This window comes from Peromyscus leucopus, chromosome 9 (assembly GCF_004664715.2).
Source record: "Peromyscus leucopus breed LL Stock chromosome 9, UCI_PerLeu_2.1, whole genome shotgun sequence".
Classification (NCBI taxonomy): Eukaryota; Metazoa; Chordata; class Mammalia; order Rodentia; family Cricetidae; genus Peromyscus; species Peromyscus leucopus.
The window spans coordinates 76831722-76858949 of NC_051070.1; the positions used below are offsets into that span (position 1 = coordinate 76831722).

At 43.8% G+C, this 27228-nt stretch overlaps 1 protein-coding gene across 2 annotated transcripts; it reads right to left on the reverse strand.

Moving 5' to 3' along the window:
- Positions 1–3621: 3621 nt before the first annotated feature.
- Positions 3622–26717, reverse strand: Cgrrf1 (cell growth regulator with ring finger domain 1). 2 transcript variants are annotated; one of them, XM_028873586.2, is made up of 6 exons: positions 26473–26717; positions 17855–17994; positions 14193–14370; positions 13914–14061; positions 4814–4921; positions 3622–4599 (listed from the first exon to the last, which is right to left on the reverse strand). In XM_028873586.2, the coding sequence occupies exons 1-6, from the start codon at positions 26574–26576 to the stop codon at positions 4279–4281; spliced, it is 999 nt and encodes a 332-aa protein (XP_028729419.1). In that variant the 5' UTR covers positions 26577–26717; the 3' UTR covers positions 3622–4278. The 2 variants fall into 2 exon arrangements, with proteins under 2 accessions (XP_028729419.1, XP_028729418.1); XM_028873585.2 differs by having other exon boundaries at positions 13914–14100.
- Between the last annotated feature and the right edge of the window lie 511 nt (positions 26718–27228).

The following is a 27228-nucleotide window of genomic DNA, read 5'->3' on the forward strand; positions in this document are numbered from 1 at the left end:
TCCAGCAACCCGTCAGGCCCTTGACTTCTACTGCAGTCACACAGTTAAAGCCAAGCATGGCGGCGCACACCTTCGGCACTCAGGGGTGAAGACGAGGGAGGGGGGGCTTCCGGTCTAGGGTAGGCAGGGCTACACAGTGAAACCCTGTTACACACACACACACACACACACACACACACACACACACACACACACACACACACCGACCAGAGTTGAGGTTAGCCAAGTTTGTGGATTGGAGGACAGGAAATTCGGAGAGACCAGGAAAACAAGAGAAAATGAAAATACATTTGAAATAGTTGGACAGGGAACCCAGGAGCAAGTTAGTGAATTATGAGATTACTCAGGGACCTAGGAGATAGAAGCCATGGTGACAAAGATTCAAGATGGAAACACTATAGAAAGCATCGAAAGACAGAGACATGGTCACAGGGAAGACAGAGACATGGTCACTGGGAAAGACAGAGACATGGTCACGGGGGAAGACAGAGACATGGTCACTGGGAAAGACAGAGACATGGTCACTGGGAAAGACAGAGACATGGTCACGGGGAAAGACAGAGACATGGTCACGGGGAAGGCTGTGTTCAGGACCTAGAAAACAGATTTAGGATGCTCTTGAGAGAGGGACAGGGCCAACCTGAGTTCCTATGAGTACAGAAGGCTGACATCATTTCCTCCCACCTTGCCCAAACTAGCTTCAAGGGTGACAAGCTTCATCAAAGCCCTTCTTAACTAATAGAAAGTGTTAAGAAAACTGGCCAACCCCACGGGGAGAATCCAAAGGCTTATGTGCAGCACTTGAGACAGTTACATTTCTTCCCTGGAGTTTCTTTCAACATTTGAACTCTCAATAGGCACCAGGTTGAGAGCAGTGGAGTCACTGAGGGAGGAAATGGCTGTTACCGTGACACTGCTTACATATCGCCCTAGGTGGGGTTTTTACAGAATCACAGGACCAAATGTTTCTCTAATAACGCACTCAAACCAACTGCTTTCCCACAGATGTTTACACACAGTGTCATTGTTCATGGCGAATTCTGACAGAAGCCTCTAGGAGTCTGTAGATATACTTAATGCCATGGAATTTTACATTTCAAATGCTTAAAATAGTAAACTTTATGTAACATATATTTTACTACAACGAAGTTATGAAAAATAGAGTAATAATACAAGGTTATCGCCCACAATGCTCCATACGAGTTTGTCTTGATAACAAAAGGGAAGCTGAAAACCGCACACAGAACATGCATGGAGCACACCTCCTCTGGTTGACACCCTCACTGAACAGTGCAGAGCATCCGCTGTCTGCACTCTCGACTGTGTGGTGGGGAGCTGCGTCTCCTGCAGATGGATGCTGTTCCCTGCCACAGGTCAGGCCGCACGTCCCTCACCGAGGAAAATAGACAAGCTAACATTTGAAGGCTTCTATGAATGTCCATCACTTCTGCTACATTGTAAAGTCAACGCTTCCTATGCAGCAGCAGCAGCAGCAGCAGCAGCAGCAGCAGCAGCATTCTAAGATGTTGTCAGAGGACACCGTGTGCACACCTTTAATCCCAGCACTCCACGGGCAAAGGCAGGTGAATCTTGGGAGTTTGAGGTCAGTCAGGACCACACAGAGAGACCTTGTCTCAGAGAGAGAGAGAGAGAGAGAGAGAGAGAGAGAGAGAGAGAGAGAGAGAGAGAGAGAGAGAGAGAGAGAGGAAAAAGGAAGTAGTAGCTGTAGCACGACCATCTATACTGTTTTACTTGATTACCTCACCAAGGTCTTCACACTAATTACCACTGTGGGCAGGACAAAAAATGATGACTTTAGCTGCAGCAAGGGAAACCAAGGTAATTTATCTTCAGAAATCATTAAAAATAAACAGAAAAATGGATATCGAAATGAGAAATACGATTTAGACTTCAAAGACAGAAAAGTGCAATGTGAAGTGCAGCATGGATAAACCTTGAAAACACTAAGTGATCCCACTTACATGAAATAGAATAGTTCAATCCTTAGCTATTACAGTGAACATCGGCTACCAGAGGCCGAGGGGAAGAGGGGCTGGGACTAAGTAAACACAGAAGTATAGCTTGGGATAGAGGCGTTCTGGAAATGGACAGTGGCCATGGTTACACAACAGTGTAAATAGACTTAATGCCACTGAATGTATGTTTAAAGATGCTTAAAATTGTAAATTCTATGTAGCATATATTTTACTTCAAAAAAAATCTATGAAAAACAGGAGAGCATTACTAATAAAATTGTAGTTACCAAAACTGTACCTCCACAAGAAGCAATCATCTAGGACGATTTGAGTACAAAGACATGTAAAGGACATCAGGGTAGGTGGGAGGCTATCTTGAGGACTCTCCCACACGACAGGGTGGAGCAGGCAATCAGGAATCACGACTTCACTGCTGGCTGCAGCAGGGACTGTACTTTAGACAATCCTGCTTCACTGACAGACTTAGGGCCTCTGCTAGGCGTGGGAATTGCTTCCAGCTAACATCCATGTTCCTTCCCTCTAGGCACACAATACTGAGTCTGCTCCACTGCAGCCCAGACCCAGAAAGTCCGGTGGCTTTTGTTTGTTTTGAGACAAGATCTCACATCATAGCCCTGGCTTGCCTGGAACTCATGTAGACCAGGATGAACAGGACTTCACAGAGGCCCACCTGCCTCTGTCTCCCAAGTGCTGGGATTAAAGGTGTGAGCTACCATGTCTGACTCTAGAAGATATTCATTACACAGCGATTGTAGGTAGAGAAAAGTTCAAATCATTTTATAAAATGAAGAACAGATTTTTCTTGCAAGTGATGCATGGGAATGGAAGGAAATGACATTTAAAAGTGGTGACATGGGCTGGAGAGATGGCGCAGTGGTTAAGAGCACTGGCTGCTCTTCCAGAGGACCTGGTTCAATTCCCAGCAGCCACATGGTGGCTCACAACCATCATTAACAGGATCTGATGCCCTCTTCTGGCATGCATGCAGTCAGAGCACTCATATCTAAAAAACACATAAACTGATGAATTTTAGCTGGCAATGGTGGCTCTGACCACTCGGGAGGCAGAGGCTGGTGGATCTCTGTGAGTTCAAGGCCAGCCTGGTCTACAGAGCGAGTTCCAGGACAGGCTCCAAAGTTACACAGTGAAACCTGTCTTGAAAAACCAAAAATAAATAAGCAAATAAATAAATCGGTAACACAGAGGCAAGGCATGAGTCTCACACAAACGTTACAGAGGCTTCAACATGCCCCTGGGGGTCTCGGCTTACTTGGTGTGACCCACTGTCCTGGGACACCCCCATTTCCCTTTCTGTTCTTAGTCACCATGGCAAGGGTAGTGGGGGGTGGGGTGGGGGAAGTGTCTATCAGATTCAATGCTTACAAGGTGTAATGAGAAATACGGGATACTGGGTTTATTTGGGATAAAAATTGTAGAAAAAGAAAAAAACGTGATTTGTTTCTTTTTTGTTTTTCTTTCTAGCTCTGCCCTTCCAGACCCCGACCTCTGGGTAGACTTGCTGCACAGGAGGAGACGTGAGGTGAGGAGGAGGCGGCGGCGAGGGCCCCACTGCCCTTCCTGGGCACAGCACATGCTGTTAATCTAATCACATCTGACAACCGAGTCTATAACTTAATTATGCACGAGATTTTATTATCCAGGTGTTATGCATCTGCCTCCTGTAGACGAGAGCCATCCACTCTCTGACACATGGGAGCAATCAGAACTGTGCCTTACGTTTATGACTTCAAAACCTACACGACGGAAAAGTTAAAGCATGTATTTATGTAACTTTGATAAGGAAAATTTGAAACCAAATGAATATTTATAAAAACAGATTTCAGAGGCAGTAGAAGGTAAAAAGCCCCTTCCAACTACTTTGTAAACTGGGGGACATTTAATTACTTTCAGCAGAATGCAGTCTTGTAATTTCACTCCAGATTACATCAATGGAAAAGCAGTCGCCCACCCTGAAACTTGGATCTCCTGCAATGTCAAGTGGATGGATTTTCTGAGTGACTTTTCTCACCCACATTACATGAAATCTTCCTGCTGGCCAAAGGCAGATGTTTACATTCTTCTTAAGAGCTGAGTGAGTTTTAGGTATCAATGAAGACAGTACTCCAGTGTTCGACATGCTGAGCAGGAAGAACATCTTTGTTCATTCAAGTACAATTATGACGTGAAAATAGAATTCCTTCTGACAGTCACCACTGTAGATTCTGTGTTATGATCCTAGGGACACCTTGCGTGGACAGTCCACTCTCTGGCTGTGACGGCTTTAGGAGGTTTCCAGCATGTCCTTGTCTGGCTCTTTCTGACTGCAAAGTGCAAAGAATTCCTGCACAAACTGCCGGCACATGGGACACTGCTTGAAGTAACACACACAGCTGTCGCACAGGCACGTGTGCCGGCAAGGCAGGAGCACCCAGTTGACGCCCCCGTTCTGGCACACCACACAGTCCTTGCTGCTCTCCTCCACCGGCTCCGCTTCGCTCCCAGCCAGACCTGCCTTCTCCAACAAGCTCTGCTCGGCCTTCCTGTCTGCAGGGGAGGGGTTGCTGGAGGGGCTGGGACTACTGTTTGCAGACATGAAAAGTTGCTGAAAGTCAAAGAAACCAGTAGAAAGGCCATTGTGAAAAACAGTTACTCTCTGGACCTGGGGGTCACAAAAGCTACTGAAAATTGATGAGCTAGCAAATTCAACATACAGGCAAGAGTAGTTAACTTCCATAGCTAACTAAAAACCACAGTTCTCTTTAAAACAGCCATTCCTTGAATTCTGTAAACAACAAATATTACATGGTATGACTTACCTTAAGATCATAAAATTGACCTTGAGCCAGGAGTAAATATTGATACAATATTCTGCAGGGAAGTTTGTAAGTCTTATCAGGAATATGAATTACCGACACCATGGAAATCTAAAATAAAAATTGGACACGAGTCAGTATTTAACACTCTTTCGCAGAGAAGTGAAAAAATGCTTCTCAAATAAGAGCTGTATTAGAACACTTATATCATTTGTATATTAATTTTCACAGTACTGAAAAGTAGCCAGCCACTGACACATTTAAATTATACTGAAATTTACAGATTCATGGTGGTCCCCATAAAAATATCAGTGTGCTTCACTACAAGCTACAGACATCGATTCTAAAATACTCACATAAGAAAAGGAACATATAAGAATAGGTAGGAGAGCATTCAACAGCCCAGAGCAGCCTAGCCTCATTAAATATTGAATTGTATTGAACTGACTCATAAGTAGATGAATGCAAGAGACAGAAGAAACAATCCAGAAAAAAATAACAAAACAATTAGTTATGTGCAAAACTACAGTGAAGGTGTCATCTCAAAGCACAAGGCACAGGGAGGTTTGGCTTTGTTTTCTTTAAGTAAATAGTTTAGGGACAACTAGTTAACAATCTGGGAAAACATGTAACTGGATGACTGCCTCACAGAGCACAACTAGTGTTGAAGGGTGGGCAGAGACAGGCAGATCCCTGGAGCTCACTGCTAGTCTTTGATTCACCGCGAGCTGGAATTTCAGCCCCTGGAAGGGGTGCCGAGCAGACAGTGATGCTCCTAACCTGCACTTTGCATCCTTTCTGTAGAGCTGGCAAGTGCACTTGTCTAGTTTCCACCAAATGCATTGGTTGAGTGGAAAAGTAACACTTTGCAATCTACTTTCAGAAGCTTGAGCATACCTAGTTCCCAATGTGATTATTATGTAGCAGTTGGCCACCACATCTTCTGATAAGCATTTATAAAACACTTTGTTGACCTTCGGCACCTGGCATCGTCCTAGCTCTGGTTTCTCTCTAGTGCTTTGGTTCCTTGGTTGTCACATTCCTCTTTATATGTCTCCTGGCCTGACAGTTCTGCTGAGTCCTTGACTCTGGCCTTTCCCTCCAGGCTGGTTAGTGCTTGACCGATACAGCATTTGGAATCCTTGAGATGCCTTCACTTATACAACTTAAGTAAAACGATGAAGCTAGGTTTCTTCTGTATCCCAGAATCTAATCAATATATGTATAATTCAGCTATTATTTGCCTTAAAAGGGTTTATTGGGAAATGTTATTATTGTCACTATTTTCTACAGAGAAAATATTTTCCAATTTCAAATAACCCTGGACTTTTAAATTATAATGTTTTTATGTTCAAAATAAAAATAAAACACTTTGCTTTTTCCTGACAATAATACATAAATGGGTAAGTTTCTCAAATTTCTGGTGCTTCCAGGAGCACCAATGGCAGATATTTGATAGATCAAACAAAACAGTGGAGACCACTTTGAGGGTGCCATAGCTAATCAAAGTGAGGCACTCCTCAGTTTCCTGTGCCCGACTCTGGTAAATTTGACTTTCAGATTTCTAGATAAAACTAGTTCACCATCTACTGTTTAGTGACCTGGAGGTATCCCTGTGTGAGCAGGTGTCCTTAGTTCAGAAGATCCCTGAGCTGCTTTTTTCTACATGGAGGGAGGGAGGCCTAGTACTATGTATGACAAGGCAGGTGGAATACGTGATATTTTAATAGCTTGGCAAGTACCCCATATACAAGTGAGGGCATACCAACGCATCCCAAAGATTTGGCTCTCCACTCCCCTCACTGAGCCACGCATCCACTGCTGGAAATTGTGGTTTGGGACTTATCATTTGTAGGTTTCCATCTTTGGGAGCTTTAGACTTTAGGGGCTTTAAGCTTTGAGGATTTTGGCAGTTGGTGGTGTTGGGGAATTCTGGCTGGCATCACACTCCATTATAGGGGTGTGTGTGTGTGTGTGTGTGTGTGTGTGTGTGTGTGTGTCCGTCCGTCCCCGGAGGTCAGCTGTGAGTGTCTTGTTCAGTCACTCTCCACTTACATGAGTGTGTTCTTGTTGTGTGTACATGTGGGTGTCCTTGTGGAAGCCAGAGGTCAGCATCAGCTATCTCCCCCAGTTGCTCTCCACCCTATTTTTTGGTAGGGTCTCTCACTGAACAAAGAGCTCACTGATTGGCTAGACTAGCCAGTTTGACTATAAATGCTCAGCCTGGAAAGAAGTGGTGAGATGTAATTTGAGTGCCAAAATAGTTAAATTCAAAACTGATATAAACTACTGAGGAAAAAAAAAAGAGAATCCATGAGGCCATTGGAATAATAGATATTCAAATAAAGGGAAGGTTCTGGTTTGAAGGAGCATGCCAAGAACTGACTAGAGAGGGCTAGCATGGGAAACAGCAACATCCAAACACCATGGTAAACATAAACGCTGACAAAATCATCAAGGAGTATTAAAGACAGGCAATCTGCATAGAAAAGCAGGGCATCTGCACAGTCCTGGAGGGTCTAGAAGAGGGCAGGGCAATCAGGACCCTGCAGTCCATCTGCCCCATTCCACAGAAAGATACAACAAGGATAGGAGGAAAAGGGGGGAGAGGAATGGAGGTCAAACTCTGTCAGCTTGACGGGAGATCAAGAGAGAGAAGCCCAGAGCATCAGAAAACAAATGACCACGAGACCAACATTTCTATCGCCAACACCAGCAAAGAGCAGTGGGCTTCAGAGGCGGAGCCCTGGAAGGGTGTCCATCACCTTGCAAGGCTCACTGGCCAATAAAGCCTAATTGTGACCCAATTACAAGAAAACCTCTATGCTTACAAAAAGGATGTGTGTATATGGAAGTAGTCTAAAAATGCTGTCATAAAAAGCAAGCAAGGCTGGGCATGACAGCACACCCTTTAATCCCAGTACTCAGGAGGCAGAGGCAGGCGGATCTCTGTGAGTTTGAGGTCAGCCTGGTATACAAAGTGAGTTCTAAGGCAGATAGAGCTATAAAATGAAACCCTGTCTCAAAAAACCAAAGAGTAAAGACAGTCAGAAAAAGCAAGGCTGTGAGCATGCCCAGGTTAGAGGAGACTAACAGCGTGGCATATACCAAACCTGACTGTAGACTAGAAAATACCAAGGTGTGACAGAAGGACATGGAAAATGGAGAGGACATGAGGAAAAGGAAGGAGCCAGGCTCTGATTTACATTTCCAGCTGGCTCAAAGTCAAGAAATCGGCAAAATCAGGGGAGACTGCCCCCAGACAGCAGTGTTCTCTCTGAGTGAGGCCGTAAGTGGAGTGTCAAGATGATAACTATGCTGTGACCGTGGGGTTTATCGGCACTTCTCCCCCATCCCTAACCCTGGACAGTGCACCTCACAGATGACCTCACATTTCCACCTACTGAAGAATTCCTTAAGTAAGCCACGTCATATTTTCAGCTCAATTTTAAACTTAATCTGGAAACTCGGCCTACTCTTTAAAAACTCACTATAAATTACATCACCCGAGTGGTGTAACTTCAAAACACAAAAGCACATGTAGATGGCTATCAAGATGTCTCTCCCTCTCTCTGAACTCGGAACCTTCTTAAATCTAAAGCATGAACTCTTTCTCTGACCTTGTCTAAATCAATCCAAATCTGATTCACACGAACTTGTCTTGAAATTCTCTTACGTGGTGTAAGTCAACACCTCAGCTTCCGGGGGTGGAGACCCTAGGCTAGAACTTCTCTGGAGACATTAGGAAGACCTGGCTGTCTTCTGCTGCCAGAGCATTCTAAATTGACCGGGAGGTTGGAATATAAGCACAGGTGGGATATGGTACACTGAAATTTGTTCAGCACATAACTGCATTATGGTTATATAAGAGAAGATCCGTATTAGGACGTACACTCTGAGTACCAGGATCAAACAGCCACCACCCTCCAAGTTAACTGTGAAATCGGTCATTTCAAATGCACATACGATACCATGGCATTTGCATACACAGGCAGATAATAATGCAGTTTTGGAAATGTCATTAGGCGGCCTGGGTCAAGTACACAGGTGTTCTTTCACTTCTTATTTTTGTAGCTTTTTGAAATCATGCACAAAAGAAAAGCCGTAAGACTACCACAGCTGTAAAAACATAACGTTCTTCACAGGTTTTAATATTGCAATCAGAAAGCCAGGATGGAAGAGAACAGCAACACTACCGCCTCATTCCACACCCCTGACATCTGAGGCAGTGCGGCCTCGGAGGCTATGACCATGACACTTACACACTAACGTATGGAGCTCACGTGATACGGACGAGATGTTCAAATGGACCACTAAAGAGGGCAATTCATGCAGTGCTCCATTTGATCCTTTTCTTTATGTGCTAAAAAGCTGGCAAGACATAGGTGCCTGTTCATAGCTGCCACCTTGGGATGACAGAGTACAGGCGATCACACTTTCTTTCCTTGAGCCTGCCTAGGCTTTCTAGTTTTTTGTTTGTTTGTTTGTTTTCTGCCACAAATGCATGTTATTTGGATAATATAGGAATAAAAATAAAGAATTACACTAAAAATTCTGGCTATTGATTCCTGGTATTCAATGTGTACTTTCTAATGAAGATATTCTCCTATACAATTTATGTAAATGTCGCCAGGTGGTGGTGGCGCACGCCTTTAATCCCAGCACTCGGGAGGCAGAGCCAGGCGGATCTCTGTGAGTTCGAGGCCAGACTGGGCTACCAAGTGAGTTCCAGGAAAGGCGCAAAGCTACGCAGAGAAACCCTGTCTCGAAAAACCAAAAAAAAAAAAAAAAAACAAAACAATTTATGTAAATGTCAAAACCTTGTAATAACAACTCTTGATTTCTTTCATCAACTTAAAACAATAGCAACAACAAACTAGCTCCAAACTGTCCTTCACAAAATGAATTTCGGGCTGGGGCCCTGGCTCAGTGGTAGAATGCTTGTCTAGCCTGCCTGAGGCTCTGGGTCCAGTCCTCAGTACTGGAGACTGACTATGAGGTCAGTGAAATTTTGTTCTGTCACGACGGGAACAGGATCATTCTTGTCTTTATTTAGTGGTCACGAGCCTCAGATAAAGTACTGGGAACCATACATGAGAAACAAATATGAAATATTTAGCTTGCCTTTAAAGAGAACCTGAGCATAAATGACGTAATGACAAGGATGCTCTACTGCCAATACCAGCCCAGATCTGAGAGATAATTAACAGAGAAAGGGGAGAACACCTAGGAGAACATCAGGAAGGCCACACAAGGATGCAGACAGGCCAGGCCGCCTTCCACAAGGGCAGAAGATGAGGCTGAGCCTGGAGGGAACAGGCTGCCCACAGCTTTGGCCCCCAGCAGCTCCATCCCAATTGGCTCAGGCACCTGAGAGCAGATCTTCTCTATATATGTCACCAAATGATGATGAAAATGGTAATCTCCCATTTTTCCCACTTTACCACATGTATGTGGTGATGGGGAAATCTTCCCTGTTCACATGGAACACAAAATAAGAAAAACAAAGAACACTGAATTTCACGAGGAGTGAGGTCAGAGGAGAAAGGACCAACCAGGAGCCGTGAGTCGGGGTGACTAGCATCAGACCCTTTGTTTTGAATAGATGGAAAAAGAGGGGACAGAACTCACGGAAATGATAAGGGACACACCGTGGAGAGAAGGGTGCCACGCCCAGGAGGTAAAGAACTGACAACTCTTGTGTATCCACACTGAAAATGCAATCAGAACTCACCAACTGCCTCATGGCTGTGCAACTAGGAAGTTTGCTGTCAAGTTCTGTGAGGTTCGCTAACATTGCCAGCAGCATCCCCGCCCTGGTCCCTTAGCCTTCACTGTGTCTTCCAATTTATTAGTATTGTGTGTGTGCATGATATGGAGGAGGACACTCAGGCGCCAGTCAGAGGACAACTGAGTGGAGTCACTTGTCTCTTTTTACCATGAATGGGTTCTGGGGATTGGACTCTGTCATCTGGCATACATAACAAGCATTTTATCAGATGAGCTGTCTTGAATGACTTTCTTTCAACTGTATATATCTAAGGTACACAATAGTATGTGCTGGTGTGATATGCATGCATAGCCAAATTGTCATTACAGTCAAGCAAATTAACAAACCATTACTTTACAATGATTCTCCCTCTCTGTGGCAAGAACACCTGTTCTCGTCACAAGCATTCTGAATATCACTAACTGTAGCCTTCATACTATGTACCACGCCTGTAGCTTTACAGCCAGGGACCTGCACTTCTCCATTCCTTCCTGTCTGCCTCTTTTAATTAGGAACAACAAAAAAAGCTTCAGTTTGATTTTTAAAAATAAAATTTGAAGTCAGGTATGGTGGCGCACGCCTTTAGCCCCAACACTCAGGAGTCAGAGGCAGGCAATCTCTGTGTTTGAGGCCAGCCTGGTCTACATAGTTTCAGGATAGCTACAGCTACATAGTGAGACCCTGTCTCAAAACAAATAAATTAAATAAATAAATAAATAAAATGAAATTTGAAATATTTATCTGCAAATAGCAAGTTATATTTTATATATACCTTTCAAAATTCAACACACGCTTATTTCATAAAGATATTCTGATTTTTTGTTTTTGTTTTTTCAAGACAGAGCTTCACTGTGTAGCCCTGGCTGTCCAGGAACTCCCTCTGTAGCCCAGGCTGGCCTTGAAAAGATGGGCTTGCCTCTGCCTCCCTAGTGCTGGGATTAAATGCATGAGCCACAACTGCCCGCCAGCGCTACTCCACTTTTTACAAACGGGTAGAAGTGGGACCATAGCTCAATGGTAGAGCACTTGCCTAGCATGAGTGAGGTCTCGAGTCTGACCCTCAGCACTGGGGTAGAGTGGGGCTGGGATTTCCTCTCCTACGGTTTAGTCTTTAAGACACTCGCTCTAACACCCTAGGTTGCTGCTGAAAGAAAACCACAGGCTAGGGGTTGGGGATTTAGCTCAGTGGTGGAGCGCTTGCCTAGCAAGCACATGGCCCTGGGTTCGGTTCTCAGCTCCAAAAAAAAAAAAAAAAAAAAAAGAAAGAAAAAAAGAAAAAGAAAACCATAGGCTAATTAATGGTAGTGAATATATTTAGCACATTACACAAAAGTATCAAAATGTCACTGCATCTTTACTAATGAGCATACCAAGCACCAAGGAAAGTAGCAAATTGCGTATAAGGGCACTCTTGCTATAAGATTTCCTTCCTTCCTTCCTTCTTTTTTTTTTTTTCTTCTAGACAGGGTTTCTCTGTGTAGCTTTTGGAGCCTAACCTGGAACTCACTCTGTAGACCAGTCTGGCCTTGAACTCACAGAGATCGCCCACCTCTGACTCCTGAGTGCTGGGATTAAAGGCATGTGCCACCACCGCCCAGCCCTTCTTTCCTTCTTTTCTGAGACAAGGTTTCTTCTCTGTGTAGCCCTGGCTGTCCTAGAACTTGCTCTGTAGACGAGTCTGGTCTCAAACTTAGAGATCTGCCTGCCTCTGCCTCTACCTCTGCTTCCCGAGCTGCAACTAAAGGTTTGCACCACCATGCCTAATTCTTGCCGTAAGAGTTCACCAAAAGTTTGTTACATATATGGGTTAAGTTTCTCTTACTGGAAATGCATGGAATCGGGAGGCAGAGGCAGAGGCAGGCGGATCTCTGTGAGTTTGATGCCAGCCTACTCTACAGAGGTAGTTCCAGGACACCCAAGGCTACACAGAGAAACCCTGTCTCAGAAAAACAAAACAAAACAAGAAAGATGTATTTGGGGGGCAGTGGTGACGTACACCTTTAATCCCAGCACTCAGGAGGCAGAGGCAGGTGAATCTCTGGGAGTTCAAGGCCAGCCTGGTCTACAAAATGAGTACCAGGACAGACTCCAAAAGCTACACAGAGAAACTCTGTCTCAAAAAACAAATAAATTTATAGCCAGGTGGTAGTGGTGCACACCTTTTAATCCCAGCACTCGGGAGACAGAGCCAGGTGGATTTCTGTGAGTTCGAGGTCAGCCTGGTCTACAGAGCGAGATCCAGGACAGGCACCAAAACTACACAGAGAAACCCTGTCTTGAAAAAAATCAAAGAGAAGAGATGCTTGGAAGAAAAAGTGGTTCAGATTTTAGATTATTCAGATTTGGGTATATTTGCATATACATGATGTGCTATCATGGAGAAAGAGATGAGCCCCAAGTCTAACCAGGAAATTCATTTGTGCTGTAAGAACACAATAAACTTATAAACACGAGCTAAAGATAATCTTCAAAAGCATGTTTGGTGCACACACACTGAACTGGATGGGTTAGACTTTCCCAAGTGTGGCATATGTCAGTGCTCAGAAGATTCCCAATTTTCAGATCAGGATGTTCAACCTGTGTAAGTTTCTATCTCATATAGAGGGTGGAGACTCAGGGTCTCTCGGACCACTTAGATGCTTTTATGCTCCAAGCAGGGAACTACCAGTCTAAAGAGTCAGTACACAGCTGGAGAGATGGCTCAGAGGTTAAGAGCCCTGGCTGTTCTTCCAGAGGTCCCAAGTTCAATTCCCAGCAACCACATGGTGGCTCACAACCATCTTTGATGAGATTTGGTGCCTCTTATGGTGTGCAGGCATATATGCAGGCAGAACACTGTTTACATGATAAACAATTTTTTTTTTAAAATCAGTACATAGTGAGAAAACAAGATTCTAAAATGACTAAACATAGAGATCCCACAGGCATGGCAGGGACTCCGATGGACCATAACTATGGCCTGAAAAGAGCATACCTGGTCTTAAAATCAAGCACTTCGAGTCATGATGCTGATCAATTCAGTAATAAAAATGTGAAGAATAGACATGTATCCCAAAGGACATTTTTCTAAAGGATGAAATTAATTTAATTCAATAATAATCTACCTTTTATTTTATAAATAAAGCCATGTTATTGCCATCCACAGTGTGGGAGAGGGGGATCAACATACTCTGAAGGTGTATTACAGGATAAATCCATGTTTTAATTTTTCAAGACATGTGTGTCCAGGACCAAATACATGTTTTCAGAAATTTTTTTTCTTATTTCAAAAAATAATTAAGAATCACCCAAATCTTGTAAAAGTAAGGCATTCCGGATACTTTAATTACTTACAATATCATAAATTTCCCGATCATCCTCATCAGCGAGGGTCAACAGAGCTACCAATGGATAGCGAGATCTGGGCACTGGACCAAAGTCTTCAATTTCAGTATCTCTCGGTAATTGGCAATATATTTCTTCTCTGCTGTGCTTTTTAATGCTTTTGAGTATGTAAAGGCAAATTGCCAAAAGAACAAAACTAGATTAAAGAGTCAATAACTTGGTAACATTTTACTGAATCCCAGAGTGTCATTTTTCTGTACCAGTGAGTGTGTCTCGGGAAAAGGATACAAATACTGTTCTCGGTGGAGATAGTCACTGTACAGTGCCTCTTCTAATGCTTGCGGAGTGCTTATCCTGAAGCAGTAAACATGCTTCTGAAGAGCTTCATACAGTTTTTGGACACTGCACCCCCAGAAACATGTAAGACGACTATCTTCAAGGCAATCTGTTGTCAAGGTCATGCCAGCTACAGAAAGCAAACCAGAAAGAGATAGGTGTCACCCAGTGTAGCAGATAATATAACATGGGATAAGGAACACAGGCTTTTTTCTTGTGGACGCTGGCCTAGCTGATGGCAATTTTTAAACGCTGTTGAAGGATATATATCTACAAATATAAAAATGTTAATAGCTATGTAGAATTTGAGCAATACAGCAAACTTTTATTATTATAATTTGTCTTTAAAATGATTGGTCCAATTTTCCTTTTGGTGACTATAACCACCTCTTTCTAACAATATATGCAATCATTGTGTGATTAGCACAAGGGTCAAAACAGCAGAGCAGAGCCATCCAAACAAACCAGGGGGTCCAGGTGGCGATCACTGAAGTAAGAAAAACACTAAGAAAAAACTGAGCGTTGTTATTAATATATACAATGGCACTGTTAATGCCCATCATATGGTTAGTGTTCCACGAGGATATAAAACAGCCTGAGGAAGGGCTAGGGATGCCAACCATGGAAGGTTTATTAGCAATATTCTCCTTTTCTCTTTGCTTTCAACAAAGGAGGTTACAGTGTCAGCAGACTTGGTAAGTGGGTAACTAAGTGCATACAAATTGTATGTGCTGTTTTACTTATGGATTTTATGTTTACATAGCACTTTCAGTGCTCCCAATATGATTTTTGTCTCTCCTTACTGGTGGCAGTTGAAGCATACCAAGTTCAAGGGCAAACTTCCGGTGTCTCCTACTGTTGGGAGGGGAAGCTGCCACAGTCCGTGCTCAGAGGCACGGTGTGTTTGACTAGACCTACATGCAGTCTGGGTCACTGTTCCTGGTACAGCAGCTTAGCTTCTGAACCTGGCCTGGGTCTACCAGCAACTCTGCAGGTCTCAGTGTGCCTTTACTGAAGGCTTTTCTGCTGCTTGTAACAGGAAGTGTGATTTATTGCTTACCTATTTTTAAAAATGTGATCAAGAGAAAATACTGTGAGAAGATATACAAATTCAAGCAAAGGTTTCACAGGATGACCAAGATGGTCCCCTTACTCATCTTCTACTTTGGTGGTATGTGTGACAGCAGTGACACAAGACTGCTCTAATTAATCAAGCACAGATTTTAATTAGCAGGAACTGTATAGGCTACTGGAATGAAATTCTATTTCAAATATTTACTTGATTTCAACCAGGTATTAATTCACTGGCAACTGAAAAGTAATCATACTTTAATGTGTCGCTAAAACTAGCACTAGAAGGTAATGAAAAAGAGCCATAGCATCTGCAGAATTCTCCTCCACACACTCTCTCATAACCTTGACCATTGCATAAGGATACCACCTGACGGCAGGTCAAATACTTCCTTGCAAAACTGCTCTCCCTTTACTTTCCCCACTTCTTCTGCAGGGAGTTTCCCCTTCACACGTTCTTGTTCTTCCAAATTTCAATGCATACACAAAACTGCTTTATATCAATATCATTAACCAAACCTCGGCAGCTGTAAATCAGGAAGTTCAAAGCCGAGTGGGTATGACTTCTTTCAACCCATCCTCATCCTGCACAGCTTCACCAGGCTAATAGCACCAAGTGCTGGAGCCATCCTTGGCTCTGAGCCAGTGCACTGAGCCATTTAATAAGAGCAACACGGGGCGGGAAAGCCGTCCTGCGAGGAGGTGAGGAGGTACATCCTGATGTACAGAGACCATGTGTGAGGATGACGAGACAGGGCACCTGGACAGGAGAGTTCAGGATGCAGGAGATGGAGGTTGGCAAACTGCTCTCCAAATGCTAATGTCTGTTTTGCCTAAGTCTTTTGCTTTATGTCAGCTCTTATTGGATCTGTTAAAATGGGGTGGGCTGGGGTAAGGGGGGTACTTCCAAAGTGACAACAGACTTCCTGAAGCAAATTAATCCAATTCAACTAATATATACTGAGTATCTACCTTAGTTTCAGTAAAGCCTCTATCTGGGGACACGAACTGAACAAAAATCCAAACACAACACTGTTACACAACAAAATCCCAGCAGCCTGCTCTAGCAAACTGAATAACCATTTTCTCATTTGTTGTCAAGTTACATCATATCTGGACATTTGCTACTTTCCTGTGCAATCTGTCAGGTACTTGGGATACAGGGGTGAGAAAAAAAAAATCTGGATTATTTAAATATCTGTGCAGGAAACAAAATAACCTTATAACCACTGTGTAAACATCTTAAGGGTATCGACCTTTCCGTGAGCTTTGTTCCTATAACTTCCACCAAAATCCATCTTCCTTTCCCCCACCAGAAAACAAATAGGGAACACTACTCACTGGTGTTTTTTAAGTGAGTTCTTCCAGTAGCTACACTCCGAGTGAACACATTTGTTTTTTCCATTACGAAGACCGTCGGCACATGGGCACACAGCTGAGTGCTCCACGGACTGGCTGTCTTCATGTGCCCGACACTGGCAGAGTCGGCTCTACTTGAGACTCCTTCGGCCTGAGGAGTAGGGTGAGTTCCTCTGCTCTAGCTCCAGCGGAGCCCATGTTTGACTCACAATGTGATCAGCCCACCCCACTCCCCAGTGTACTTCCGGACTTGTGGACTGGACAGCAGGAAGTCAGGGTTGACTTCTTTATTGGCAGTCCTTACCCAAAAAGCAGATGAGAATTTGTAGCAGGTTAAAATCTAAAGATGCTGAAAGGGGTGGGGGTAGTCATTAAACCATCACTGTATATTTTAATCAGGAATGTGTGATCTCTGCCTTATTTTAACAAAGGAAGTCTCTTTCTTTCTTTTTTTTTTTTTTTTTTTTTGGTTTTTCAAGACAAGGTTTCTCTGTTGTCCTAGCTGTCCTGGAACTTACTCTGTAGACCAGGATGGCCTTGAATTCACAGAGATCTGCCTGCCTCTGCCTCCCAGTGCTGGCCTTTTCTTACTTTTCTCAAAAATAACAGTTGTGGTGGCACACGCCTTTAATCCCAGCCTTTAGGAGGCAGAGGCAGGCAGATTGCTGAGTTCAGGCCAGCCTAGCAGCCTGGTCTACAGAGTGAGTTCCAGGACAATCAGGGGCCAGGGCTACACAGAGAAACCCTGTCTCTAAAAACCAACCAACCAAACAACCAACCAACAAACAAACAAATCTCATATTAGATGAAAATAATGTATACTAAAATACAATTTCAGATTAAAAAATCAGTTGTTCTTAAAAAGGCCAGCAACCTTAAACTTACTGTTTCAGACACATTTGATCATTTCTCATTTCACTGAAGACTACTGAATGTGGTACAGTGTCCTAACAGAACACTTGTTACTAACGTATGAAATATTCATTCTCCTCTGTATGCACACGGGTCTCTGTTGACTACTGGATAAACACTTCCAGGAGAAAATCTATGAACTTTAACCCTGACATCTGCAGTGTTCAGCTCAATGAATGGTGGCAGTTAGTGAAGAGAAACAGAGATGAACACAGAAGGGCTAACGACATGGACTAGGGGTGAGAGAAAAGCTTTGGAAAATGGCCACCAACCTGCTAGTGAAGCTGAGGATGAGTTAGTGATCTCTAGGCCAAAAGGGTTCTTGACTTGTCTCATTTGTTTCTTGAAAGCTCTTGTGATGAACTGGGTCTCTTCTGAATTTCTCAGAATTACCGGAACATCCCAACCAAACCTAAAGAAAGGTAAAAATAAAACATAACTTCAACAAACTTAAAATTTTGGCCACACAAACTCTTCCACACTGAGACTTTTGTTGTTGTTCTTTTTGGGTATGTTAGTTAGTTTGTTTTTGCATTTTTGGGTTTTTTTGTTTTGGTTTGGTTTTGGTTTTTCAAGACAGGGTTTCTCTGTGTAGCTTTGCGCCTTTCCTGGAACTCACTTGGTAGCCCAGGCTGGCCTCGGACTCACAGAGATCTGCCTGGCTCTGCCTCCCGAGTGCTGGGATTAAAGGCGTGAACCACCACCACCACCACCACCACCACCACCACCACCACCACCCGGCAGTTTTTTTGTTTTTGTTTTTCAGATATGAAGGGATAGGGAGATGGATGGGATAGGGATGCACAATGTGAAATCCACAAAGAAAAAATTTAAATTTTTTTTAAAAAATTAGACTTCATTACAGATTCCCTTTAAAAATAAGTACCAGGGAAAGAGACTCAGTCACTTATTTTACAATTGTCTTGGAGAATCAGTCTAGAATTGAGGGAGGTGAGAGGTCTCCCAGAACTGTGCTGTATCATTTGGCTGAATGAATAAGTATGCTCGAGAAAATAAGCAGCTCTTTCCTTTATATTGTGGATAACAATAGAGAACACAACAATTATAGGTGAATTATACTTAAAATAAACAACATGGTCATTATAGAACCAAATCCTCAAAAGAAAGAAAAAACAAATGTTTACTCAATGTACAGACTATGTGTTATGATTTATGAGGGCAGGGTACTATCAAAATATCAAATAGTCATTTAGAATTTTTAAAATAACAAAGCAAAATGTCAAATACAGACTTTCATTCACATAATATACTTTTAAAGGTCATATAAACTATGCAAAAGCATGAACTGTGACAATCCACACAGAACAAGCTTCAAATAAGGAAACCAAATGAAGTATCTAGTAAAATTACAAACCAGGCAAGTTTACTTGACCTAAATAGAGTGCCCTAAAATAAATCCACAGTTGGTGTTCGGTTGGAACCTCCAGCTTCTTCCTGCACAGTCTGAGAAGCCCCATCTCTCTCTCTCCAACCCCCGCCCTCTCAGAGAATCTCCAACAAAGAAAACTGGGCACCAAAAAGCCCAGTTCTGCATTTTGGCAGCTAGGGCACCTCCTCCTCCGAAGTTGCCAGTGGCCCAAGTCCCCACCTAAAGCAGTCAGTTTTTTACCATACTTGGGCACAAAGCCAGCTTGTTATGGACACGTCATCACCCCTCACCAATAGGCTATATAACCTCCATGCTTTAGTTTGGGTGTGTAACTTCTCTGGCCTTGATCTCTGGGACTGGAGAACTCACCAGGCAGCTGCTTTGCTCAAATAAACCTGTTCTTTTACTTTTTAGTTCAGCTTGAACTGCCTTACTGCAGCAGCGGAGAAAGCTATTAGTTGGATAAGGGGACTTCATCTAAACAAAGTGTCCTAACATGATTCCATAGTTGAATCAATGGACTTGAGCTATATGTTCATACTTTGAGTACACCCTCTTCTCCAAATACACAGCACTGACAGGGGGGAAAAAAAAGAAATAGAAAAGAGCCTGTGGAAACCAACAGATGAACTCACATATTCCAGGAAGAATGTATTAATAGTCAGCACTGAAAAGAGAAAATACATTGCTATGACCATGTAGATAATTTTCAAAAATATAAAATCTGGAGAGATGGCTCAGTGGTTAAGAGTACTGGCTGCTCTTCCAGAGGGCCTGGGATTCAATTCTCAGCACCCACATGGCAGCTCACAACTGTCTGTAACTCCAGTTCCAGGAGATCTGACACTCTCTTCTGGCCTCTGTGGGTACCAGACACACAAACAGTACATACATATACATGCATGCAAAGCACCTACACACATAAAATAAATATTTCAAAAATTTCAGAAAGGAGATACTGTATGATTATCTAATATGAAACCCAAAAGAGGCAAAACTAACCTATGAAATAAGAGCAAGGTTGTTTCTGAGTGTACAGAGCAGGGGTACCTGGGAAAGTGCATGAAGAACCTATCAGTGTACAGTACTCAATTTGGGATTGTATAGATGTATTTGGTAACACCTGGCAATTACCATGCTTCAGATCTGCACATCCCATTGCAGGTAAACACCATTTCAAAAGAAAACCTGGCTGCGTGTGGTGGTGCACACCTTTTAATCCTAGCACTTGGGAGGCAGAGTCAGGCAGATCTCAGAATCTGCAGTATGGTCTACAGAGTTCTAGGGCAGCCCATGCTACACAGAAAAACCCTGTCTTGAGAGAAGCTTTAGGTCACTGGGGAGATGGCTCAGTGGGTAAAGAGCTGAGCAGGTGTGAGGACCTGAGTCAGAATCTATGTAAAGCTGGTGTGGGCCTGTGTGTCTGTGTAGTGCTCCAACAGCAAGATGAGGAAATTAACTGTGACCCAGTACAAAGCTTAAGAATATGTGTAAGAATATGTAAGATAATGGCCCAACAAGCTCTAAAGAAAATTCATATTTTCCAATATTTATAATGCTTTAAAAAGTTGACCGGAATGCAAAGAAGCAGAAAATGTTAACCATAAAGAAGAGATAAATGAATCTATAGAAATGTATAAAAATGATGCCAGAATCTTTCTATCATTTTATACAAGTTGATAATCTTTTAACTGGGGACATCTACATAGTTGCCAGGACTGTATTCCATGTGCTCAAGAAGGCTTATAAGATTGAAGAATATACAGACATAGACAATAGTTTAAAACACTCATCTCAGTTTTACAGATGATAAGGCAATATGTGAGATGAAGAATCTGCTGGCCAGGCTGCACGGCAGATCGGACACTGAAGAACAGAAGGGTGTAAATGTGAAGGCACTACAGTGAAAAGTGCCCAATACGAGGACTAGGGATGTGGCTGGTGGTCTACTGCCTACCAAGCATGAGGCTATCGGTTCAGCTCCCAGGAAAACACACACACACACACACACACACACACACACACACACACACACACACACACACACACACGGAGTCTCTGTCTCTGTCTAAAATGAAACAGAAAGAGAAAAGAAAACTGAACAAAAATGAAACATCCAACAGACAATTGTAACCAAAATCTACAAGATACAAAGTATCTTTAAAATATTAAGTGAAGATTAGAGGCAGATTAAAATCCCCAAAGGAACCTCAAAGTTGTTGCTAATATGCCAACATAGTCATTTAACTTATGCAAATGAAGAGTAACTGATGGGGGAAAGAACAAAGACAGTCAAATAAAACCAAACTGTAAAATGGGGGACTTAAATCCAAGCACCCCAAGTATCACATCAAATGCAAATAATGCAAACTCCCTAACTAAAAGACCAAGATAATCAGAGAAATGGAGAAAAATGCAGTACTAGTTATATGGGACATAAATAAGAAACCCCCTTAAAATATCAAGACAAAAAGAAACCAGGGCAGAGATTGTAAGAGGAAAAAAGAGCACTGTTTCATAATGAGAACGGAGTTAACTTATCAGATATAATAATCCTAAATATTTATTCAAAATACTTCAAAATACAAAGCAAAAAGAAAACCACAACTCTGAACCTAAAGAGAAAACCACACAGAGATTTCAATACTCTGAACCAACACAGGAACTGGTAGCAGCAAGACAGAAAATCAGTAAGGACAGCGAGGACTTGAAGAGCAAGCACTATCAGCCTGTCTGGCCTGTTGACAGTTACAGTCACCTCACCAACAAGCAGCGAGGCTCTCCCTCCAGGTCCACTAGAATGTTTACTAAAGACAGCATACTCTGGCCTACAGGTTACAAACATCTAAAATTCAGAACTGGCTAAGAATGAAAACAGGTATCAAATTCTGTGCTATCCTGATAAAGCTGTACTTAGAGGAAAACCTAGAAGCCAAAGAAAAAGAGAAACCTTGAACTGTCTCAAACTTAGTGAATCAAGTTTCAATCAACCAAACGAGTATGTGCTAACACTCTGGCCCCAGAAATCCTTGAGCACATATCCATATAGATGTATCTGACCTCGTAACATCTATCCTTCTCTTACCTTCCTAACAGTACGGTCTCCTATGGAGTGCACAGTTCCTATGGACCAGTGGCCCTCAACCTTCCTAATGCTGCAACCCTTTAATACAGTTCCTCACGTTCTGCTGATCCCCAACCATGACATTATTTTCATTGCTACTCCACAACTATAACTTTGCTACTGTTATGAATTGTAATGGAAACATCTGTGTTTTCCAGTGATCTCAGGCAACACTGGTGAAAGGTCATTTGACTTCCAAATGAGTCGAGACCTACAGGTTGAGAACCGCTGCTCAGACACAAATTTATAAGGGAGGCTGGGCTGTTTCTCACTAGTCAGCCGTCTGTCCTGGTGCAGAGCTCTCGGGTTAGGACAAGGCGGGACTCTTCTATGGACATTGGTTTGGAAAGCAGCTGTTCTAATGGTGCTGCCACAGGGTCTTTCCACCAGGGACACCGGCTTTCTCACTCATGGAAAGCAGGCTGCATCCACAGGTAAAAGGAGCTCAGAGCTTCAGCTTTAAACTGGGCATGGCGGCTCATTCCTCTCATCCCAAGCACTCAAGAAGGAAGCTAAGGCAGAAGGACCAGTCCAAGTTCAAGGCAAGCCCGGTCTACCTAGAGAGTTCTGGGCCAACCTGGGCTACAGAGTAAAACCTGTCTCAAAAATTAATAAATTCCAAACTTTGTTCATGTCTATCTAGATGTCCCCATTCCAAGTCTCAGATCTCCACTTCTTTCTAATCAATAACATGTGAACACTGAAAAGACCATGCAATTCTATGGCCAGCACAATAAAGAAGATGGGGCCCGTTTTCAGCAAGGCAGCTATGGGACACAGAACAAAGGGGTTTAGAGCCCCCAGGAACTCTGTGATTCCCAGAGTGGGTGTGAGAGTTTCAAGTTTGTTTTCTTCCTGTAAATACTCCAGCAAACCCGGGACCAGCCACTACTACCACCAACTGTCAAGGACTATAAAGATTTGCTCCCCCAGGCACCTAATTCAGAAAATACTCCATCACAATCAACCAAAGGCATCTTTATTTAAATTAATTCCAATGCCATTACATGCAACGGGTCACTGGGATCTCATTTCTCATTAGCAGGGAGCTGAAGAATATCCCAATAACAACCAGGTGTCTAGGTTATAATCAACCCAACTCCCAAGCTCTATCTTTGATGGCATTTTGCCCAAGAATCCTCTTCTGAGTGATACTTTATCAGCCATAGTCTAGTCAGGAGACCAAAAGCACATAAACTATTGAGCAGGAAGAAATAAATGTATTAAAAACTATTAACCAGCACTGGAGATGTAACCCAGTGGTAGGGTGTGGAAGCCCGTTCTCGGGTTCCTCGTGGCTTTACCCAGCAGGTCCGAATAGAGGATGATTAGGGTCATGGGCCTGAGTGCAGGTGTCTGAGATGGTCTGCACTTGGCTGTGCTGGGGGAGGAGGTCTTTTGCTCCACCCCTTGGCATCTCTATAAATACCCTGGGACAGAGACAGTCGGGGCCCATTGGAATAGGTTCCAGGCCCTCTCGAGGCTATCCTTTATTTTCTATCTGTTTATCTCCACAATAAGTCCTTCTATCTAATATTTCCTGCTGCTCGCACTCAAGAAAACTCTGGGGAGCTGTGGGGGTGGTGGGTAAACGCCCCACAGTAGGGTGCTTGTCTAGCAGTGGGAAACTTGCCACCAGCTATTAAGTAATGGAAAGTAACTAAGACTTACAGTAACGGAAGAAAAAAGATTTGGAGTTGGGATCCTATGGATCTGCTGCAACTCCAATACAAAGAGATGAGGCTGATGTAGGAGAGTTGAAAACTATAAACTGGGACAGAACACTGCCAGAATGAAGCATTGTTGCTACGGAAGGCATACAAGAAAAGGAACCAGACGGAAACGACGTGCCTCTTAGGGCTGTCTAGACTTCCAGTCTGCATCCTTTCTCGGGGAAGCGTTATCAGTAGACAGCTAGCAAAGGAGAAAGGTGCTTTGGAGTTCTGCCCCAGATTCACTAGCAGAGGCCACAGGAGCGCTGTGGGGCTGACAGCCAATCCCTTACTAAGCTGTGGTGCAGAGGAGGCAGGGAATCACTGCCAAGTCGGAGTCCTGGATTATTTGTGGAAAGCACTTGAGAGCACCTGACTGAGGCTGTTGAGGCTCCCAGAAGCCACTGTGGAGGCTAAAAGACATCTGCTTCCTGCGGTGTGATTCTTTTTCTCTGCTGTGGGATCTAATCATGAGATGCTCCTCGTCTTTCAGCATGCTCACCACACAGGGGAACACTGCACAATGGAGAGAAGCAAATGACCAGAAACTCAGCTGTAAGGGGTAAGAACCCCGACTGTGAAACAGATAACCAATAAAGATCAAACTGCAGACATTACCAAAACAAAATGACAAGGATGAAAAGGATAGTAGTTGGTAGTTTATTTTGGTTGCCTTGGCTGGGATATTAGAAAGATGTGTTTGTAAGGTTAAAATAGTGTCCAAGTCATCATTTCTAGTAGATGGACCTTTTAACTTGCAAATAACATATAAAAAGTTTATCTATATAGCTGAAGCTAAGCTAAGTGGGAAGAATGGTTGATTAGGTTCACCAGGACAGGTTAGGTCCAAATCAGGACGGAGGTGACTGACACTTACTTACAAAGTCTTCTAGCCTCAGCAGTGCTCAGGCCAGACTTCAAGAAATAATACCTCAGCAGAAACTTGCAACACTTATGAAACTCATAATGACAAGGAGTAGTAAAATAATCATTATACATTCAAGCCAACCTGACAGAGCCAGGATTTGAACCTGCGTTTGCCTGACTCCAAAGTGTCTGTCTTTTAAACACACAGAGACAGACAGACAGACAGACAGACACACACACACACACACACACACACACACACACACACACACACACAGATCCTGGCTTCCCTTTACCCTAGGATGCCAGTATTATGTGCAATATGAATTCTACTCAGTTCCCCAATGCTAGAGATAGGTCTAAGAGATCGAACTTAGTGGCCTATTTGGCAACACATATAATGTAATTATCAACTAGATACCAATTTTCCTTAACAGGAAAATTATGTTGACAAGAGTAACACCAATATTATAGTCCTTTAAAAACTGTATGAACACTAATTTTTTCACTTGGGAAACACCTTCCTAATTCCAATTACAAACTTCCTTGAAGTAAATGACAGCAATTAGAACTGACAGGTTGCAGGCGGTGGTGGCCTACGCCTTTAATCCCAGCACTTAGGAGAAAAACAAACAACAAAGAAGCTGGAAGGTTAATAATAATAACACTATGATCCAGGCATAGTGCACACTCCTATAATCCCAGCACTTGGGGAGGGCTGCATATGCTACAGTGAAACCAACCATCTTACGGAGAACAAATAATTTGTGTAAGACTGGTCTTCATGTTGTTCTGCTTGCATCATTCGGGTTTTATGCTGTACCATGGGGGGGGGGGTGTCATCTGGGAATGTTACATTTTTCTTCTTTCCCAAAAGTGGCATCTATTTTCAGAAACTGACAGGGATCCGTGCCTGTCTTTAAAGTAATGATGAATATGTAAGCAGGTGATATTTTTGAGCCTGATTTACAAAGCCCGCTTCGGTCCCAATTTTGTGTGCTTCGGCTCATGTGGTGTTTCTGAAATTCATTCCCTTCCTCACTCTTTTTTTCTTCTTCAAAATACTCCTTCTCCAACTATCGCTCATGTCTCTTCCTCAAGGCCCTCTTTGGGCCATGACTCTTGTGCACTTGAGGGGCTATGAAGGCTACAGCCTAGAACAACCGCGGCAGGCTAGTCCGATGGTTTCAACCAGCCGTGTTTATAAGGGTGGCCTAGACAGGATACAGCCACATCTCCTCAGGAGAAATACCGGAGACACTTCTACCTTGAAATAATTGCTCAGGGGTTATGTAACTCTCCGAGAAGCAAAATACCTCCAACCCACAGAATAACTTACTCCTAAAATCTCGCTACTCTCAAAAAAAAATGTGTTATCAACTAAAGACCATGTCAAAACAGTGGACTGCTTTCAAGAAGCTGTTCCATTACCAAACGGGAGCTACAGAATTCGGGTAAAAGTTCCTCCGAAAGATCTGAAACCAAGCCAAGGGTCAGTTCAAGTCAGGAACACTGTCAAAGCTCCTTCATAACCCGTCTGTGCCTGGTGCGGCGGGTGACTGGTCCTCACCGGGCACCGAGTAGGCCCCCGGCCGGGGACAAAGCCTTCGGACTCTCTGACCCCGCATCAGGACCAAGCTCTGCCCTCCCCCGGGCGGTCCCATCCCACAGGTGCAGCAGGCGGCCTGGGCCGAGTGCGGGCGGTGACGGTGCCCGCGGTGCCCGAGCCACCCGATCCCTCCGCACGGACCCCACACCCGGCCGGCGGTCCCCTCGCTCCCAGCCCTGGACACTCACCATCCTAGTACCAGGCCGGTGGTGACGATGAAGCAGGTGAAAACCACCGCGATGTAGAAGAGCGGCGAGTATTCATAGAGCGTTACCAGGAACACTGCGGCCATCGGGGTCTCCTAGGCTCAGACCGGCCCAGGCCGGCCGGCCGGGACCAGAGCCCGTCCGTATGGCGCCCCGGAGCGGACAAACTTTGTAGGTCCTCACTCGCCCAGGTTTCTGGGGAGCTGGAAGCCGCGGCCACAGGAGCCTGGATGCCAATCACAAGGTTGATAAGCAGGCACGCCACGCCCCTCCGGCTCCCGTCCCGACTATTGGCTGCACGGCGGGGAGGGGCCAGCTCCGCCCCGCCCATCCCAGGCCCCGGGATTGGTGGCCTGCGACAACTCCTCCAGCCTGGCCCAGTTCGCAAATTCCAAACAGAAATTTGGGGTCTACACGGACAAAACTTCAGCTGATACAGATTCTCAGAGGCGCAAGGAATCCCGAAACCCTGCAAACCCTAGGCAAATTTTGGAAGAGGAGGAGGGCCGGCATCGGAGGGGCGGGGAGGGGAGGTTCTACAAAGTGAAATAAACTTACTCCGGTTCTTGTTTGACCTCGATTTACAAATGGTCACGGAAAACCAAAGAAGTGGTCTCTACCGCGAGCGATTTATTGGAACCTTGTCAGCCTTTTGAAAGTAAGTTTAATCAGAGATAATTCGGCAATACGTATTCAAGATTCTCTTAGAAAAAAGAGCAGTTGTTCTCCCACGGCCCT